Source organism: Natrix helvetica (assembly GCF_964273705.1).
Source record: "Natrix helvetica genome assembly, chromosome: 1".
In the NCBI taxonomy this organism is placed as follows: Eukaryota; Metazoa; Chordata; class Lepidosauria; order Squamata; family Natricidae; genus Natrix; species Natrix helvetica.
The window spans coordinates 151544471-151564761 of record NC_138548.1 but is presented as its reverse complement, the minus strand read 5'-3'; the positions used below and the strand labels follow the sequence as shown (position 1 = coordinate 151564761).

The window sequence follows — 20291 nt, the reverse complement described above, 5'->3', positions numbered from 1 at the left end:
ATTTTTTTAGCATGGTGTAGTGAGGTTTGCAGAGAATCCAATCATATCCAATCTAAAAATATATAGAACCTTAATGTACCAATAGAAGAGAATCTATGTAGATCAAGATTATACCGTGGAGTCCTTGGTGGTTTCTGAGCTTGGTTGTTTGTTTGCTCACGTTTCATTACCCAACTAGGTAACATCATCAGTGCTAGTGGGTGTGGTGTTTGCTCTCTGTTTATATACCATAGCTTGCCCTGCCAGTGTTGGTGGGAGTATGGTTTTTTGCTTGGTAATACACTGGCAGGGCAAGCTATGGTATATAAACAGAGAGCAAACTAGCACTGATGATGTTATTTAGTCGAATAATGAGACATCTGCAAGCAAGACATCCAACTCACAGAGCATCAAGGACTCCATAGTACCTCGGTAGGAGTAAGATGTGATCAGACATATGTACAGGAATGAGAATGAAAATATCTATGAATTTGTATGGAGAACTGTGCACTGTGCCTTTAGTCCATTTCCTATGAGAAAAACATCTCAAGGTAACTTCCTGTTCCATGGTTTTCACTGAGCAAGCAATTGATAGGAAACAGAAATTATTTGATTACTATTTTGTTAGTAAGATAACTAATATTGGACCATTATTTTAACCATAAAGACTTCATTGAAAAGAACCATTGCACAATGTAATGGATCTTGCTAACTGGATAGAATCCTTATATTTAAAATAATATTTTCTGTATTAATAATCCCACCTTCTTAATTTTTCCTTCTAAATGCTGCTACTTGGATGTTCCCTTTATTAATTTCCACCACAATATACTACAATTTCTCTTTGTGATTTCTCATAGAATATTTGTTCATATATTGCAGAGATCCCTCTAACAAATAAGTGATGTTTGATTCAAGCACCTCTTTGTCTTGCGTTCATATGGCAGTTTTATTAAACGTCTTTGATTTCATAAGAATCTAAAACCACGTTAACTGTGATCAATGAAGTATGTGTTTTCCTAACTTGTGTGAAATAGAAAAAAAAAATAACCATATCTAAAAATGACATTTCATTTTTATCAAGTTTACCTTGGACATCATGAAGTTTTTATCATTTTTATATTTTTATTTGTATTCTTTTCAGAAAAAGCCTTGAAGCACTTTTTTTTTTTTGGCAAAAGCAATAAAAGCTAGATATTTTATTTGAATTATATTTTTGTGATTCTTTTTGTGACTTTTTTGTGATTGTGTGATTTTTGGATGCTTTACAATCTTCAGGTTCTCTACAAAGAAAATTTGGGGCAAGCAACCCCAACACCGGTTACTCCTGAGATGGAACGAGCCAAACGCAATCAAGAAAACATTAGCTTGGTATTGGGGGACAAAAAAAGAAGTAACTTAAAATAACAAATTTGATCAATCTTGTCCTGCATCTAATATAGCTCAATCCTATTCATTTTATATTTTTTTTAAACACAACACTCCTTTTATTGTCATTTTTGTTCTTCTTCTTGTTGTTTTTTTCTACCCTGTAACTTTTTAACCATTTTGTTTCCTGGGTGATGTGTCTATCCATGTAGTGATTACACTCTTACTTCATAGCAATCCAATTTACAAAATCGTTCACGAACAAGCATCTAATCTTTGATTTTTGAACACTTTATTGTATGCTGTATAGGTTTTGTACAAAGAAAGCCTGGGAAAAGGGACCCCAACTTCTATCACTCCAGAGATGGAGAGGGCCAAACGCAATCAAGAAAACATCAGCTCGGTATTTTCAAGAACAACCAATTTATATTTTATATACTTTATATATACTTATTGTTTACACTTATATATACATTATTTCTGTGATGTTCAAAATATTTCCATACTAATAACTGCATTAGTGCTATAACTTTATCTTGGCATTTAGAAACTAATATGTTATCTAAGCATACGATCTTATTTTTAATTGTGTCATATTTCTACCTAAGCATGGCTTAAGGTTTTTTAAATTGCCACTGTCTTCCGTAAACAGTTTGACTTTTTAAAAAAAAAAGATAAATAGCCTTTATATTATTCATGTTACATGGATCAAAATAATATTTGCATTTTAGACTTTAAAAAAAAAAAACAAGCCTGCATTAATCTAAATGTAAGTTTTACGATTTTCTCAGAGTCCCTTGAAGCAGTTCTTTACAAATATTTTTAACCATTTTATGTCCAATAATGTAAGACCTAAAAAGAAGGAAGTCAACACACATACAGTTGTAGATGCCAAGGTACACGTCTTTTGTGTAAATGCACAAAGGCATTAGAGCCACATGGAGATGATGGTAGAGCTTACTTTGAGCACTGACATTGGCTTCCTGAGGTTTTTATCATTTTCAGAAGTCCAATCCTGGACTTCATGATCTGCTCTCCCCTTTTGGGTCTTATGAGTGCTAATCACAGAGTTAGGTTCTATCTGCTCTAAGGTCTCTCTTTCTTACATTTCTTCACAGTCTGGGTGCAAGTGAGACCACCCTTGTCTTGAGTGTATCACTTGTGCTTCAGGTTTGCATGGAAAAAGTTTGCACCAAGTGCTATTGGGGGCTGCCAAATCATGATAGAAGCATCATTGCCTTTGGAGCAACCAAAATCTAAAGCTGGCACTTTTTCTTGGAATGGCAAAAGGTTGCTTTGAGTGCCTGAGATTAAGACAGGCTGTTGTATTGTACCATGTTGGAAATACACCACATTTATAAGCAGAACGTCTTAGAACTGTGATGGCGAACCTATGACATGCATGCCCGAAGTGGCATGCAGAGCCATGTCACGTGCGGCGTCACCAGTTCCTCTTCTGGGTTTCTGGAGCGCATGCGCATGTGATGATCAGTTGGCCTTTGTGCATGTGGCAGTGCCGGAAACCGGAAGAGCTGGTCTTTTCCGGCGCGAGCATGCGCACTGGCCAGCTGATCGGCGCTTGGACACATGCGCGGCAATAATCGGAAGACTTGCTGGCTGGCCCACGTGCGTCAGAAACCAGAAGTACATTTTCCAGTGCGCACATGCCCCCTGGGCAGCTCCTCTTCCTGGTTGCGGTGTAAATAAGCGTGCACACGAGTGCAAAGTTCTCCTTTTTCGGCACTCGGTGTCACGCCGGCATGCACGTGCTTCCTTTTCGGCATTCAGTGCCGAAAGGATTCACCATCACTGTCTTATAACCTTCTATTAGCCATGCAGAGAAAACAACGAAGAGTCAGAGACAATGCAAAACAGTTGTCTGTGATCTATTGCTGTTGTTTTTGAAACAACCCTTCAGGTTGAGTAGGTTAAACGTTTATATAAACAGATAAAAATAATAATAATATTACATGCCCAATAACTTTTTAAGATCAAGAGTTAGTAAAGAATAAATGTTTCTGATATGCCCCTAAACTTGTTTGCATGTTTGGCACTTCTTGTTTCCTTACAACTAAATGAAGCATCTCTTAAAAATCTGTTCACTAATGGCTGGGGGCATTGATTCAAACTTTTTAATGTCGTCAGATCCTCTATTCGGATAGCTTCCGGAAGCAAGTACAAGGTAAAGCACCTTTTATCCTGGATACCCCTGAAATGAGGCGTGTTCGGGAGACACAACGGCACATTTCCTCAGTGAGTACTGCTTTATATGAAAGTCAAGAAACAGCCAAGTAAACTATTAACAGTAACGTATTTTAAGATACAGGAGTTCAAGTGTAACATCCAAAGCAAAAACTAAAATCTGCTTATGGAGTTTGGACAACTTAGTATATAACGTTTTCATAATTTCAGTAGGTAAGCAGATATTAACCACTTACTTAAGATCGATTTCCCTAATCTGATGCCTTTCAAGCAAAAGTACTATGGATGCCTTATTTAATCAGCAAAATTAATTATTGGGGAAATAATTCCTAGTTATTAGAGGCTGAAAATTATGAGTGTTGCACTCCACTACTAACTCTTACCAGGTAAGCTATCTCAAATATGACTATCTGGAATGGATTTGTATTTTGTTTTTAAAAAATTCCAGGTGAAATACCATGAAGACTTTGAAAAGACCAAAGGTACTTTCACACCTGTTGTCACAGATCCCATAACAGAACGTGTAAAGAAGAATATGCAAGACTTCAGTGACATTAACTATAGGGGCATTCAGAGAAGAGTCGTAGAAATGGAGCAGAAACGAATAGGTCAGGATCAAGAATTCAATAACCTAACAGGTATATCTTATTTTGTATGGATTTTCCTAAATGAAGCATACAAAACTATAATGCATTGTGTCAAGATATGCGGAAGAGAATTAATTTTACCGAATATGGTTTTTTAAAAAAAGTTGATTTATCTTGAGAGTTTACCTGTACTAAACTTTACGCTATGTCTAAGCCAAATCTGCTTGTAAAATCCATTTTTCATAGCATACAGACATTATTCTGCACATCAGTGAGTTTATATTGAAGTCGTCTATTGAGTTAATGGGTCTATTCCAGATTCAATTGTTTGGAAAGTATCTTAGATCGTCTAACCATAATTGTTTGTCTGTTATGTCCAGCTTTGTTGTTTCTCAGTCAAGCCACGTTTCAAGCATAGCTACTGTGTTTCCTGGAAAATAAGACAGGGTCTTATTTTCTTTTGACCCCTGAAATAAATGCTTGGCCTTATTTTTGGGGAGGTCTTATTATTTTTGAGGTGCAGGAGGTGGCGACCATGGTCACCTCATGGCTGCTGCTGTGTTGCAATATTTTCAGGAAGGGCTTATTTTCAGGGGAGGGCTTATTTTAGCACATGCACTCAAAAGCCTAATTGGGCTTATTATCCAGGGAGGTCTTATTTTCAGAGTAACAGGGTAGTAAACTAGATTTCTAAATGTGGCTTGTAAAAACAACAAACATTCATTTACTTACATTTTGACTGTTTGATTGCAAAGTCAAACTGCAAATGACACAAAACAACATTCCACTCTCACCCTATGTTTCTGCAGGCCTTCGGGTATGGCGAACCAATCCTGGATCAGTCTTTGACTATGACCCAGCAGAAGATAACATTCAGTCGAGAAGCTTACACTTGCTGGCAGGTATGTTGTGCTGTGTGTGAAATTGTGAATGTGGTACCGATAGAAAATAATATTTGAGCTTCATTATGGATGAAGCACAAGGTACCAGCTTATGGTTTTAGCTCTCTCAAATGCAGCTTTATTTTGTTAGGAATTTAACATATCTTACTTTCCCACTAAGTAAGAAACCCCAGTCTTCCCCCTCACTATTATTTCTTCACCTCTGACTCCCAGCTCAAGCCCAGCGACGTAGCCGAGAGCATTCACATTCCGCCAGTGCAGTCAGCCTCAGTGGCGGGGATGAAAAATCTGAGCATTCAGAGGCCGCTGATCAACATTTGTCGTATTACAGCAATGGAGGCTACTTTCCTACAACTGCCACAGGTGAAAACATAAATAAATCTCCATCCAATATATATATGAGGGAGCCACTAATAGCTGGAGGTAGCTGATGGAGTAAGAAATCCCCATTCTAGCCAACTCTTTAGTTCTGGTTTTAATACAGTTTTAAAATGTTAACGCCGTGAAATGTGATGAAGTGTTGTGAAAGTTGGCCTAGAACAGTGGTCGGCAAGCCGCGGCTCGCGAGCCACATGCGGCTCTTTACACACTTTAATGAGGCTCTTCTGTGTGCCGGGTGCCCGCTTCCCTCCCTCCTCGGGCGGCTGCCAATGTTCCCTCTAAGCTGCGCAGATAACAAGGAAACGCTGCGCAGAAGTTTTAAAATGTGAGTGAAAATATCCCCCCTCCCTCCCTTCTCTCTGCACCGAACTCTCTCTTCCATGATTGGTGAAATCAAGGAAGATTCTGCCCGGATACTGATGACGTTGCAGAATGGAGAATTCCCATTGGTCCTATGGGGCTTCATTGGTTCCTGGGAAAACATGATTCGCTGGTTGTAGCCTGCTTTTCTCTGCATATCCGGGGTTTCTAAGGCATTGCATCATCTGAAGCCCTGTTCTGGACTGGGCAATCTTTCTGCGATCCCTTCGCTTTGGGGAGAGAGGGAACCAGCGTGGAATTGGACTGTCTGAGCCAAAGGGGTCCACGCGATCTTGATACTGGACTTTTGAGCAGTACCAATTCTTTCCACTCTTTCTTTTCCCTTTCTGTCCTTCTATCTTCCTTTCCTTTTCATTTTTTCCTTTCATTTCTCCTTTCCTTTCCTTTTTCCTTTCCTTCTTTTCCATTTCCTTTTCTTCTTTTCCATTTCCTTTCCTTTGTCTTTTCCATTCCTTTCCTTTTCCTTATTTCCTTTTCCCTTTTTTCTTTTCCCTTCCCTTTCCCTCCCTTCATCCTTTCCTTTCTACTTTCCCATTTCCTTTCCTTTTTCCTTTCCTTCTTTTCCATTTCCATGGCCATCATGGGGGGGGGGGGAATGTGACATGAGGGGGGAGAAATGTGACATGAGGGGATGAAATGTGACACGAGGGGAGAAATGTGACATTGTGGGATTGACATTAAAAGGGTTGATGTGAAAAGGGGTGTGTGGACATAAAATTGCGGAATATCGTAATCTAGGAGCCAGCAAAATAAGTTAGTGGCCAGGTTCTGAGGTCAATATATAACATCCACAGATAAATAACAGTGTACCATCCTATGTATTTTCGGTTTTAAAAATGTGGCTCTCAAAATAAATTTCAATCGTGGTTTTGGCGAGGTTTGGCTCAGTTGAAAAAAAAGGTTGCCCATCACTGGCCTAGAAGACTTCCAAGGTTTCTTCCAGCTCTATTCTGATCGATCGATTGATTGATTAATGTTTTAATATTTTAATTATTCTTCTACTTGTTTTATAAACTTGTAAACTGCTCAGAGTCACCTTACAGGGGAAATTGGTGGCATAATTTGTGCGTGTCTGAAAAATTTAACAAGTAAAAACTAATAGAAACTAAAAGAGAAGGAAAAAGAAGAAAAGGAGATTTTTTAAAAAAGCTAAAAGTGCAGAAAGGAAAAAAGAAATATAGAAAGAAGAAAATAGTATAAAGAAAAATATAAAGAAATGGCTTCCAATCTTTTTCACAATAGTTATATTTTAACTTCTCTGTCAAAGCTACCTCATGACTCTCTTCTTTTTATAACCTATCCTCTTTAATCATCAAAAGCTTACATCATAAATTATTATTTTTTCTTTTGCCTTCCATTTGCTTATTCTCCTCATGAGCCAATTGTTTAGAATCTAATCAGCTTCCCTGAAGACCAGAACAGCATTAGTGCCAAATTTCAGACTTATTTTATGTGTTAAAAAAATGATAGAAAAGATAACACTAGCTGCTATATCAGCCACACATTATTTTTGATACCTACGTAAGGGTTGGTTATAACATGATAACACCTTCTTGGGAATGCAACATTTGTGGTTAGTTGTGAAGTTGTGTCTGACCCATCGTGACCCCATGGACAATGTTCCTCCAGGCTTTCCTGTCTCTACCATCCTCTGGGGTCCATTTAAGCTCACGCCTACTGCTTCAGTGACTCCATCCAGCCACCTCATTCTCTGTCGTCCCCTTTTTCTTTTGCCCTCAATCTTTCCCAGCATTAGGCTCTTCTCCTGTGAGTCCTTCCTTCTCATTAGGTGGCCCAAGTATTTAAGTTTCAACTGCCAAAATTTATTTAATGTTCAATACCAGAGTGATTCTTTTCAATCAGGAAAAAGTACTGAAACGTAGCAACACCCTTGTATGCCAAAAAGAAAAAAACAAGTTAGTACCATCTCTGTGAGCAGGCATTCTTTTACCATTTTTTTTTAAAAAGAAGAAATGTTCTAACAATACATACATCAGTGCTATATATACCTCAACCTCTAACAAAATTTGAAAAAAACATACCCAGTGTTCAAGCACCGCTTAAATGTATTTTGAAAACACACTGGGGTGTTTTTTTGCTTTGCTTCTTCTGATATATTTCAACTTTATTTCCTTCATTAGTGGATTACAAACATGCCAAAACTGTAGAGCTGCCACAACAAAGATCATCTTCTGTTGCGACCCAACAAACTACAGTATCTTCCATCCCCTCTCATCCATCTACTGCAGGGGTAAGCAAATCTATCTGACGAAAGTATGTATAAAAATGGTGTTTTCTGCAGGCAGAGGGTATCTCTGAATTGAGCCTGTATACAGGTGATTCCACCACAAGCCAATGACCTCATCAAAATGGTGCAACCTGATTCATGACATCAAGCTTTGCTCCTTACATGCTTACATATAAGGTCAGGATGGCAAACTCTTGATGCCAAACTGTAATGGGGAAGAAACGTGGATTATGTTATGTTACATTTTATCATTAACTTTATCATTGACCCAATGGAAGGGTTACCATTTCTTGGGAGAAAAAGAGAACCTTCCTATGTCTGAATGGATGGTCATCGTTGGGATGAATATTTATTCACTTGAGGGATTGAGGTATATTATTAATGTGTTTGGGATAGAGGTCTTTACATTCAAAGTTTCACGGAAGTGTTGAATTGATTGTTCCCTGTACTGTTGTGTTTATGCTAGTAACATTTGGGTATTATTTTTCTCCATCATACGACCACAATAGAAGACTTATCGGGCTATGTATGACTACATAGCAGCGGATGCTGATGAAGTTTCTTTCAAAGATGGCGATGCAATTGTCAACGTCCAAGCCATCGATGAAGGATGGATGTATGGGACTGTGCAAAGAACAGGCAAAACAGGCATGCTTCCAGCCAACTACGTAGAAGCAGTTTAAACGGAGACTCACATTGACATGGACAATAGGAAGGCCCTTTATGCCACATCAGTTCAGTACAATTCATAACAGTCGCCCAAAATACCTTATTTTCTCTCTCGTGATACATGTGAAGAATTGCCTGGCATCTAAAACCTTCAGGAAACATTAGCCATCCTAGTTTGACTAGGTGCTTAAAAGAGAGTTTGGGGTACATCATCCCTCTTTTAATCCAGCTGAATTTGCACAATTCAGTTTACTTTCATGAATCATTGAATTGTATTGTTGTATTGAATTGTTTACGTGGTTTTTCTTCTCAAGAGATGCAGTGATCACACACAATAAACACAACCGAATGTATCCATGCCTGTTTCTAGTATACAACATCTGAAACTAGTTAAAAGTGGAAAGCCTCTCTTCTGCTCTACTTAGAGAATGCTGATGTGATGCATGCATTTCTAATCTGCGTGTTCTTCGGTCGCAGTGCTGTTAATTTCCTCTTTAAATTAGTGGCTAATAAATGTCATGTTTCCGCAAATCTATTATGTGCTCTGTTTCTTCATTTTATGTACTTATTTGCTTCTCAGAGTTCTTGCTGGTGTCACTACAAGAGCACAATAAAATTATCCACAGCAGTGATAAAACATCCATAATGTTAATATTAAAAAAATTCAAAGTGCAAATTAATTATCAAACTGTTTGATGCTAACAGGTAACCCATGAACTTGAGAATGTCCACCCATCAATCTCCAGAAGCTTGCCAAAGCAACCCCATCCTTATCATGTTCTGAAAATCAATTTACATGGGGAGAAAGTCTAGTACCCAAGGGCCATTACAGAAACATCAACACTTCCCCTTTATGCCATTAAATTAGGAACCAACAATATTATCCACATATACATATGAAGCAGGAAATGTCTGGCTGGAGATTGTCCAATAAATACCATTGTCCAAATAATATATGGCTTCGTAAGGCTTTAAATTGCAGCCAGAAGCTGTGAGTGACCAATGCAAGGCCTGCCTTACAAGTTAAGTATAATAATCTTTATAATTGGTTATAAAGTATAATCTATTTCTGTCAGGTAATATCTGGAGGCCACTCCAGTTTGTACCTGTTGCAGCTTTCAAAAGGAGATTAAAAGCAGATCCATGTACATGGGATACTTTGCTCTTGTGAGATCTTCCATTCTAGATACAACTTGGAAGGCTTGGTCAGTAGAGCTTTTACCCAGTCAGCCCTGCATGTGATAGACCTGCCCATTAACAGTGCTTCTCTGTGACTCAAACAATGAGGAGGTTGAGGAAGAACTTGGGCCAGTTCTGGAGCCTGGGGTAGGCTCTGATGGATGCTCAGAGTCGGACATAGAGATAGGACTGTCCAACATTTCCCAGCCACTAGCGAGGCAGTTGCCTTGGGAGGCTGAGATGAGTGAGGAGAAAGAACAGCTGGAGCCTTTCCAGATGGAAGTATGCTCAGAGCAGTTAGGAGAGGTGAACAATGAAGCAAACAATGGGAAGCAAAGCAAAGCAAACGTGAACGCTGAATGGCCCCTCCCTGGCTGGGGAATAAATAGAAGGGGAGTGGTTGTCATAGGAGACAACAGTTCATATTTCTGGAGATTTTGCTCATTGTGTTTCGTGCAACCAAGACTGCTTGCCAGAACTTAATTTTCAGCCTTTTGTCTGGGAGCTCACAGCCTTGCAATTATATTAAAGAATTGATAAGGTCTGCTGCTGCAGTTAACTCCTCCTCGCAGGACTTTTGTCTGAACTTTCTGTGGGTGAATGCAATTAATTCATAAAAGGTAAATAAAGAGGGTTTCTTAGTGACAAGGGGTCCATTTCTTGTTTCTGCTGGGTCAGAACACACTCAGACCTCAAAAGCCTCCAGATAACAGACAAGACATTGTATCATGGGTTTAGCTCAGGACATATTGCAGTTGGGTATCACCCAGGGGTGGGTTCCTGCCAGTTCTAACCTCTTCTAAGGAACAGGTTCCACAAATCTACAGTATCGTTTAGAATCGGTTCTAGCTCCCTCCCCCCACCCATCTGTACATCATCAAGATGAAGAGTGAGTGGAGGAATTCTGGGAGTTGAAGTCCACAAGTCTTAAAGCTGTAAAGTTTGAACTCCCCTGGGTTTTTTTTTCCTAAAGGGTTAGGGGTGCAAGGGTCTTGTAACTTGATAGCTTTACTGAGCCAACATTTTGGTTGCTAAGCAAGAGCGTTGTTAAGTAAGTTTCACCACATTTTACAAGTTGGCCACGCCCACCCAGTCACATGGGTGGCAAGCCACTCCCATAAAGCAGGCCACACCCACAGAAGAGGTTCTAAAAAAATTTGAAACCCACCATTGGTATCACCAGTATAATAATGCACCTTAAAACAATGGGTGTAATTCTTCTAGGAGACTGGAAGCATGTTTCTCCATTTACACAATGTTATTAAAAGTTATAAGCTTTAGGACCTGCATCTCCCTTCATCAGATGCAAAAATAAACGGATACTGGATTAAAAACCGGGTTGGGGGCAAGGTGATGAAGACAGGTTGGTTATCCAGATGCAGGCAACACAGGAGACAATTAGAAATAGCTTCTCCATTAACCATTGTACTGTGTTAAAATCCATTGTTTTAACCTTTTAACATATGTTGAGTTCAGCAATCTCTTGGTTAATTAATTAATTAGAAATCTACAACAGGGAATCTTGGGAGGTTGAACTCTGATGCAGACTTCCAAGAGATCATTTTGGAAAAATGACACTTTAATTCAGTGTTTCTCAAACTTGGCGACTTAAAGTCGCCAAGTTTGAGAAACACTGCTTTAATTGCATAATTGAACAAGAGATTGCTGAACCCACATATATCAAGATTAATGGGCACCATCCTCATGTATCAATTGGTCTTAGCCTTGTCTGTAACAACATAACTTGAATAGAGAGGGATTAAAAGGAACAAGCAAAAAAGCAACAATTATTTCAGGTCAGTAAATTACATGGATACTAAATTTTGTCTTGCATTTTTAAGAGGCTTGTTGAGTCTATTTTATAATCCTAGTATGACGGTTGCCATAAAAATCTATGAATGATGAGCATCGGAAGAGATGTTACAAATGGTAGAAAACAAGGTGAGATTATATAACAGAAAAAATTAAAACTTCAATAAACAGGGGTGCTGAATTAACACAATCTTTGATATCCTATCCAACCTATCTTGTAATGTCAAACAAGTGGGAAGCAATAACCAAAGGTTAAAAACTCAAGGATCCTCATCAAAAATCAAGATTAGATGATTGAGTCATTCTGAGTCATTTCCAACAGCTTTGGGAATAGATGAAAGACAACATCGCAAATAATAATTTTGCAGAACTGGCTTATAAATTCTTATATGGCTTGTTCTCCCCTCAATATTGAAAACATATTCCTAGCTTAATCAGAGTCTTTGATTCTCATGAGGTTTTCTCATACTCTATTCATTACTGATTTACGCTGAAAAACCAAAATTGGAATTAAATTACCATATAATCATAGAAGGTACAATTGCCAGATTAATTTGGTTTTAAAATCCCTATCTATTAACCTTCACAAAGGCCCAGACCTATTGATTCACCCTTGTCCCTTTTTCCTGCAGTAGACAAATCAGCACTTTTGCCATGTCAGTTATTAATACACAGTTTAAATGCTGTTTTAAAAATACATTCTCTTGACTAAAACTAATTTTAATCTTAATACAACACAGTTCCCCCCCCCCAAATAACTACAACCATTTTATTCAACCATTTATATATTTTATTTATATATATTTATTTCCTAAAACATAAATTGATCCCATTGTTAGGTCAACTTTAAAAAGCACAAATATGCTCTATACAAAGTTTCTCCCATTCAAGCATGTTAAGACTCTGCCTTTCATACAGATATAATTTAGAGCATTTGCATTTAGTACATCTATACATAATATACAAAATTATTCTTATGTCCAGTTTATTTAGGACTCATGAATGGGGCAAATAAAATCTTTGTGGTGTATAAAAATTCAAAGAGCACGTGGTCAGATCCTGAGAATTACTTATTGGAATTATGTACTGACACACTTTTTTTCTTTTGCATACTACATTCATGAAAAAATAGACTATGTCCTATGAAAAAGTTTGAGATATTTTTAGTATGCTAATGAAGCACCATACTTAATATGGTAATGAAGCTATAAAACTAGTACCTTCCAAACAACTATCAGTTGGAAGATTTGTATAACTTTTGGTAAATTAATTAACACTTCAAACTTTAGTCAGAACAACAAAACCAGGGCTTTAAATATTGACGATGCATCAAAGCCCATTTGATTTAAAATACTTAACATTTAAAATATATACTGCTCCGTATTGTGGCATGTTTCACAGTCATTACTGCACATCTTACCACATATTTTGGAAGTTGTGCATAGCAGCAATTTAAAAAAAGAAAACCTTAAAATGCAAGTCCACAGAATTTAGAAGTTTAAGATTTATACTCCAATGCTGTATTTGCTTCAAGTTACAGGAATCCCTTTTACTTAAAATATGTAATGAACCTAAATATTAATCTCAAATTTAAATCTTGGATTGGAATTTGCAATCAAATGTATTCTTCAAAGAAGTTAATCAGAATAGCTTTTGGTTTTTTTTTTAAACAATGGTTTCGCAAGATCTCGAAAGCATCCAACGGGTCTTCAGAGTTTTCATGATGCAGTCTGTCATGCTATGAAGCTTCTCTTGCATTTCAAAGAGTTCGTTCCCTGAATAGTTCCGAAGTCTTTCAGAAGAAAGTTGGTCAGCAAGTAGATTAACCTGAGCCCAAAGGTCTATTGCTGATGACTCACCCGAACTGGAGACCTCGGGTTCGCATAGGTCTAAAATGAAAGAAAACTGGTTTGTAAAGACATTCTAGGTGAAACCAAATTAAAGCCCATTCAGACACAGATAGTCTATAACTCTTGTTCTTGTGAGTAACTGTGTAACTACAGACAATCCACCCACTAACTGGAGAGATTTAGCCAGCAGGATAAAGAGATGAAAACTTAGTTTGAAATACTAGCATTTGGGAGTGATTAGCCTTTCTTTTTATGGTCTATCTCACAAAAGCTAGAATGTACACACACACTGACACACATTCTGCAAACAGGCCCCATCGGCCAATCACCAAGTTTTATTATTATTACTTGCAGATGAAATGTTACTGTACTTGGGAATAGTCAAAGGTCACGCGTCAAGTGAGTAAGTGTTAGAAGAAAATGGCAACCAATTTGGCATAACTTGAGTGTCCATATGCTACTTTTCTGACGTTTTTGACCTTTAGTTCTGCTGTATGCCATGCAAAACTGTTCCAGAATAAAGCAGCATAGAAATACCAACAATAAATGCAGGAATACGTACTTAAGCATATATAAGAATCATATAACCAGATTAATTATCTAGAAGAAACAGAGTAACAGAATAATAACAAGGATACTGCCACAAGGTATATGGGCACTCAGTTTCATCTGGGATTCGAATTGCTTAGAACCGTAAAGGCGAACCTATGGCACGTATGCCCAAAGTGGCAAACGGAGCCATGCCACCTGGCACGTGCGGCGTCAACCGTTCCTCTTCCGGGTTTCTGGAGCACATGCGCACGTGCCGATCAGCAGGCCTTTGTGCATGCGGCAGTGCTGGGAACCAGAAGAGCTGGTCTTCCATTTTCCAGCGTGAGCATGCGCTTCCAGCCAGCTAACCAGATGAATTGCTGGCCGGCGCACATCAGAAGCCAAAACTATACTTTTCAGCACACGCATTCCCCCTGGGCAACTACTCTTCTTGTTCACTACCTAGGCAAGTGCGCGCAAAATGCTCCCTTTTTTGACACTTGGTGCCTTGCACAGGTGCTCCCTTTTTGGCACTTGGCGCCGAAAAGGTTCACCATCACTGGCTTAGAAGCATGCTTTCTTATGCTTTATATTAAACACAGCAAAACAGGTTGTATAGGTTTAAGTGATACTTTACCTGCACTTTCATTTGCTGAGAAAAATGTGTCATCCATGACATGGATTTCTGATTTCTCTGTATTGTCCAGGCCAGTATTTTCCTCCATTCCACGAGATTTTACCTGCATGTGTTAAAAGGGGGGGAAGAGAAATACGGTTTAATCTGATGATGAAAAAGATAAAAGAGTGGTTCCTTGAGTGGGCCGCTGTAAAATCATACGAGCATTTTCTGCATTTGTAGTTCTGCTCAGAACTTTTCCAATGCTTGACAACAGTGCTTGGAACCTCATTTGTGTCGTAGCATACATTTTCCTAAGCACAGCCTTCACACATATCCTTAGTTCCTGAAATCAAAGTGGCAGTTCCCCAAGTTGACAGGTATGTAGTGGTTAAAGTGCAGTATTGCAAGCAAACTCTGCCCCATAGCCTGGTGTTCAATCCTGATGGGACTTAAAGTTGACGTAGCTTTCTATCCCTCCAAGGTCAGTAAAATGAGTACCCGGATTGTTGGGGGCAATATGCAAGTAATGCTTCTACATCATAAACCACCCAGAGAATACTCTAAAGCGTTATGGGGGCAGTGTATAAGCCTAAATACTATTGCTATTAACAGAATCAAAAGGCAAAAGGTGTACATTGTGTGAATTCAGAGACCATTAGAAGAGTTGAATTCAGAGATATTATCAGTTTGTCTTCACTCTGGTTCCCAGGTATGTAAGGAGACTACCTGATTATCTGAATACCTGTAACAGCTCTGTAGAACTCTTAAAAGTGATTAAGCCCATCCAAAATATTTCAGGTAAAGGAATATGATTAAAATAAAATGGCTCACAAACACAGGCTTGAGGGTGAATGTAGGAAGAGGGAAAAGGAAATTAAACAGGATTATGGGATAAAGAACATGGAGTTTAAAATTATTTGATCTTGTACCATTATCAGGTGGGTGAAAGCACGGGTGAAATCAACGTACTTTTGCTAGCGGTTCACAAATGGGAGTTTACGTGCCACCTCCGCACATGCGCAGGACCTTCCGTGCATGCGCAGAGTGTCAAAAATGGGATGTGATGTCTGGGCGGGTAGGTGGAGCCTCCTGCCACCACCGCTACTGGTTCACCTGAACCGGATGGAACTGGCTGAATTGAACCACTAGGTGGAAATGCTTTTTTTTGCTACATAATAATAAACAGCTGAGGGGTATGGAACTTATTCCAAATTTATGTCTTTCACTATATTGCTATTCAGTATAATGAAGGGATGTTAGAAAAACCAGAAGTAAAGATGTCCTCCTTACTTCTTTTCCTCCATCCACAAACTACAAGTTCCAGATTATTTAAATAATTTATTTCTCCCACTGCTCTTCTCTGTGGAGAACCAACTTTTATTAAGGCAACACATCCACTTTTGCTTATTTTAATTTCAAAGTGCAAATAAGCTTACTTACCTGTTGCTCATGATAGCCTTTAAGAACCTTTCTAACGTTTAAAACTCTAGGAGAACGAATAGGAAGAGTTTTGATCTCGGCTGCAGTGAGAGAACTCAAGTCACCCACCGTCCTGATATTCTTTGCTCGAATCAGATGTCCTAAGCCTCTTGTCCTAAAGGTACACAAAAGAAGGAGTTTTAATCTAATGTACCATGGAAAATATAACCTTACCATCTAAAAAGTTTTTTAAAAAATTCAATATAGGTTTTAACCCAATACAGATTATAAATTTATGTATATATTAAGATAGCATGTTTTTCCCAATCTCCTTTTATAGGAAACTTTTGCAAAACTAAACAACACTAAATTACTATCCCAAAACGAGAAGTTCAAGGTCACAATATTTCTGCTCAAACTATATGTCCCAAAAGGGCATATAGTTTGCATATCCTTTTATCTTCTATTTCCAATTTCAAAGAAACTCTTCTGGGCTAAAATAATTTTGTATCAATCAGAATGAATTTTAGATTAGGAAATATTCACACTGTACAGAGCAATCTTTTTTTTAAAGCCCTCATATGGCACCATTTGAATTTTTTGCTATTATAAACAATGGGATGCGCTAATTATATACATTTCTGTCTATCCAAAATATATATTCTTCACCTGTATTTTCAACATGGTACATAACAAATAACTTTATAGAAAATGAGTGAGTTTAATACACTGAGATTCAATATACTAAAAAAAGTACAACTCTATATTATTATGAACATTTTCATATACAGGTATATAATTTAACAATTACCCCAGAATCTATCAGCAATGCAATGCACCCTTCAAATGTAGATTCCTGTCATCTGGTGCTTGCTCCTTTTATGCAGCTAGTAATTAACTTCATATGAATAAATTATTTTACCTGTTAGGAGCACTGACTAAATAAATAAACACGTCAACTTTTTCAGGACAATGAAAATTCAATGTCTTCCTACTTACCAAGTATTTGAAGTAATCTGAGGCAGAATTATGTCGACAGATGCTTTACAGCCCATCAGGGCAGGATAGACACTTTCTGTAGGTACTGGTGGTGTTGGCTCCTTGCCCATTTCTGTGATCTTAAATAATGCAGAAAATCATGAATTTGGATAAGTTTAAGAACTGAGCATGGGAGAAATTGAGATGAGGTACATAAAAGGGATACAAATCTTACTAAACACTTCTTTGAGCTCTTATATTTATGGCTACGGGTTCCAGGGGACAGAGATCCTTTAGTTGGAGTGGTTATAAGCTGGATAGGAAAAGAGGAAAAAATGCTGCTCAAGATCATAGGAATCATCTATAATCCTGTGATTCATTTTTAAAGCAAAACAATTAAAATGGGGTCCTTTATTTAAGAAAAGGCCAATTCAACAGGAGCATTCTTCCAGAAGCAGTCAATACTTCTTAAACAAACTAGCTCAGCTAGAAAAAAAACACACAAATGCTCACAATGAAGATTCCTTATTGTTGAAATGACTTTAGGCATCCACAGAACAGGTTAATTCTTCCATTAACTGGAACAGAGAAGGAATATGTGACTAAGCTTTTATTCCTATAGCTGTATAGGTTTCACCTACCAGGCATCGGGTTCCTTCCATGACCAAATTGTAGAAAGAGCAGCTGCACATGAAAATCAGTCAAGGATAACAATATAACGGAGTGACCATGTCTAATTTAAAAAGCAAGGGATGGATGCCTAAGTCACATCAACAGAAAAGAACCTTCATTCAAATTGACATCCATGTAATAGCAATAGGAAAATCAACTCATGTTATGTCTTTTCACACCAACCAGGTGTAACTTAAAATTTAATTTCAGAGTCAACATAACCTACATGAAAAAATGCCTTTCTGCATATACATAGGTAGTATGTTTGTTTGCAACTACACATTTTCCTGTATTATGTTGTACAGTGTCCTGGAGGTCTTGCATAAAGTAACTGGCCAAATTGGATCTGCAGTAGAAAAACCCTGGTGTGTAGAGGGCGGGGGGTGGGAGTGGTATTTTTGCTACTGCGGAGGATACTCAAAATCCAAGGTATGGCTTTTCTACAGATTAATTTGTTGCTGATGTTATTTTCTAAGGAAAAAAAACCCCTAAGAATAAGCTGGGTAACTACCTTGGCTTGGTGACTAGATGAAGATTTAGCACTTCGCGAAGATTGAGAGCCATTATTGCAAGGATGAATTCTAAGTACAGGACTTCGCCGGTCAATGTCATCTGCCAATTCTTCTTGGTAGATTGGATTGGCAAAGGAGACTCTTCGGTTCTGTTCACACATATTGGATAAATTACTATTTAAATACATTTGAAATATCATACAAATGCAAAAGCTACAATTTCATGGCTTGGAAGTTCCTATTGCCTACGTGTTGCTTAAAATACAGATGATTCAAAACCTCCTAAGGAAATCTAAAGACGTTTTGTTTATAGATCAATGCTTTCATAAAAACAAACAACTAGATTCGGATAATCTATAAAGAAACATAGAAATCTATCACATTAACTTTAAATGTGCTAGTGTACCTCTTTGGTAAAAGCAAATTTATCTAACTTCCCACAAAGTGGACATGCTCTCCCAGCAAAATCAAGTAACCTACCAAGGCAAATAAATTAATGTAACCCTGAATATTACGATGATGTTTTTAAACTGCAATACTAAACATATTTCCTCGAGGAAGCAAAACTTATTGGCAACATAATAGGGAATTGTACTGCCCATGGTATTGGGCAACCTAAGTGATAGGAAGCAAATAAATAAGAGAGGAATAATGAACTTCTTCCCTTTTCACTGGAATTCAGGTTAAACATTTGAGACCATGGATTTACATTATACTTTGGACAGAAATATACTGAATGCTATTGTTTTGTTAACTCATTGAGGTTTTATTTATTTATTTTTATTTCTTAGATTTTTAGACCGCCCCTCTCCCAAAAAGGGACTCGGGGCGGTGTACAGTCAATACAATAAAACCAGTCATAAAATTAAATACATTTAAGCTACATTTAAGATACATTTGGAGGGGAGATAGGCTGTACTAAGAAATAAATAATTCTAATCCTAAAAACATCACAATTAAAACCCCAAACCCTAAAATAAAATAAATCCCTGGGAGGTAAAACTAAGAAAGTGCCAGGTTCTTTCACTTCATAACAAATACATATGTATTTAAGCTTCACTAAGTGAAATACAGATAGTCCTTGACTGTCCTGTTTAGTGCCATTCAGTTATGATGGTGCTGAAATAGTAAGTTTACAATCAGGCCTGAGTTTTTTTAAACTGTTGCAGCATCTTGTGATCATTTATACACTTCCAACAAGCAAAGTCAATAGAGAAGCTGGCAGTAAAACTGTAAGCTGCAGTCATGTAACATCTCCCTTTATGACCAAAGGTGATTAGTTTAACTATGGAAGTCAACCACATATGTTGTCTCAATTAACGGCTGCATTGCTAATTCCAAATAGTCATTACGTGGTGACTACCTGTGGCAAACAAAGGCTATTATAAATTCAGCACATCTTTGCAAACATAAGGATATTGGAATTTCAAAAAATTAACTTAAATATTACATTATTAATTGTATCCATTAGAATCTCTAAATAAAGTCCTGACAAAGTGCAGATGCCAGTAGAAAGAAAAAAAATACTATTTAAGTATTCATTAACCACAGGGTCAACTGAAGGCATATTTTACATTACCAAACCCATTAAAAAACTAAATTATTTGGGGATGTGACCAATACATTATCATTTAAGTGACATTGATACCTCATTTAGGGTCTGTATGAATCACTTCAAATGCCCAACCATCAGGCATAAGAACTGATTTTTTGAATAAAATATGTGTAAGTAGGATATAAGTGTTCAAGTGGCTATACAATTACATTAATATAATGTAGCCTATAAACAAACCAAGATATGAAAAAAAAATTCTAGTGTTGATCAAAAGATCTCCCTTCACCCAATGGTCAAGTTTTATTACTTCAGGCATGCCACATAGACTTTAGTAATTTAAGAGGCTGGTGAATTATGGATTTCAAGTATGGCAAAGAAACTAAAAATATACTTAGGGTTTCAAAAGGAGCTTGTGTAATATGCAAATAATCACAGGTAGAGTGGCAC

At 37.6% G+C, this 20291-nt stretch overlaps 2 protein-coding genes across 31 annotated transcripts in view; one reads left to right on the top strand and one right to left on the bottom strand.

Annotated features, from left to right (window-relative positions):
* NEB (nebulin) overlaps positions 1-9252 on the top strand; it is a 222684-nt gene extending 213432 nt beyond the window's left edge. For all 28 annotated transcript variants that reach the window (XM_081969965.1, XM_081969961.1, XM_081969959.1 and 25 more), the window contains 7 exons: positions 1658-1750; positions 3493-3600; positions 3998-4187; positions 4946-5038; positions 5252-5401; positions 7942-8051; positions 8558-9252. In XM_081969965.1, coding sequence (XP_081826091.1) covers positions 1658-1750; positions 3493-3600; positions 3998-4187; positions 4946-5038; positions 5252-5401; positions 7942-8051; positions 8558-8731 — 918 coding nt within the window. In that variant the 3' untranslated portion in view covers positions 8732-9252. The remainder of the gene's footprint in view (positions 1-1657; positions 1751-3492; positions 3601-3997; positions 4188-4945; positions 5039-5251; positions 5402-7941; positions 8052-8557) is intronic.
* A 3223-nt stretch (positions 9253-12475) lies between these two features.
* The window catches only part of RIF1 (replication timing regulatory factor 1), a 37797-nt gene continuing 29981 nt past the window's right edge, over positions 12476-20291 (bottom strand). For 2 of the 3 annotated variants that reach the window (XM_081936208.1, XM_081936209.1), the window contains 6 exons: positions 18289-18438; positions 17341-17418; positions 17127-17245; positions 16149-16302; positions 14727-14829; positions 12476-13597 (listed from right to left, as the gene is read on the bottom strand). In XM_081936208.1, the coding sequence (XP_081792334.1) occupies positions 13374-13597; positions 14727-14829; positions 16149-16302; positions 17127-17245; positions 17341-17418; positions 18289-18438 (828 nt within the window). In that variant the 3' untranslated portion in view covers positions 12476-13373. The remainder of the gene's footprint in view (positions 13598-14726; positions 14830-16148; positions 16303-17126; positions 17246-17340; positions 17419-18288; positions 18439-20291) is intronic. The other variant, XM_081936210.1, reaches the window with a different exon arrangement.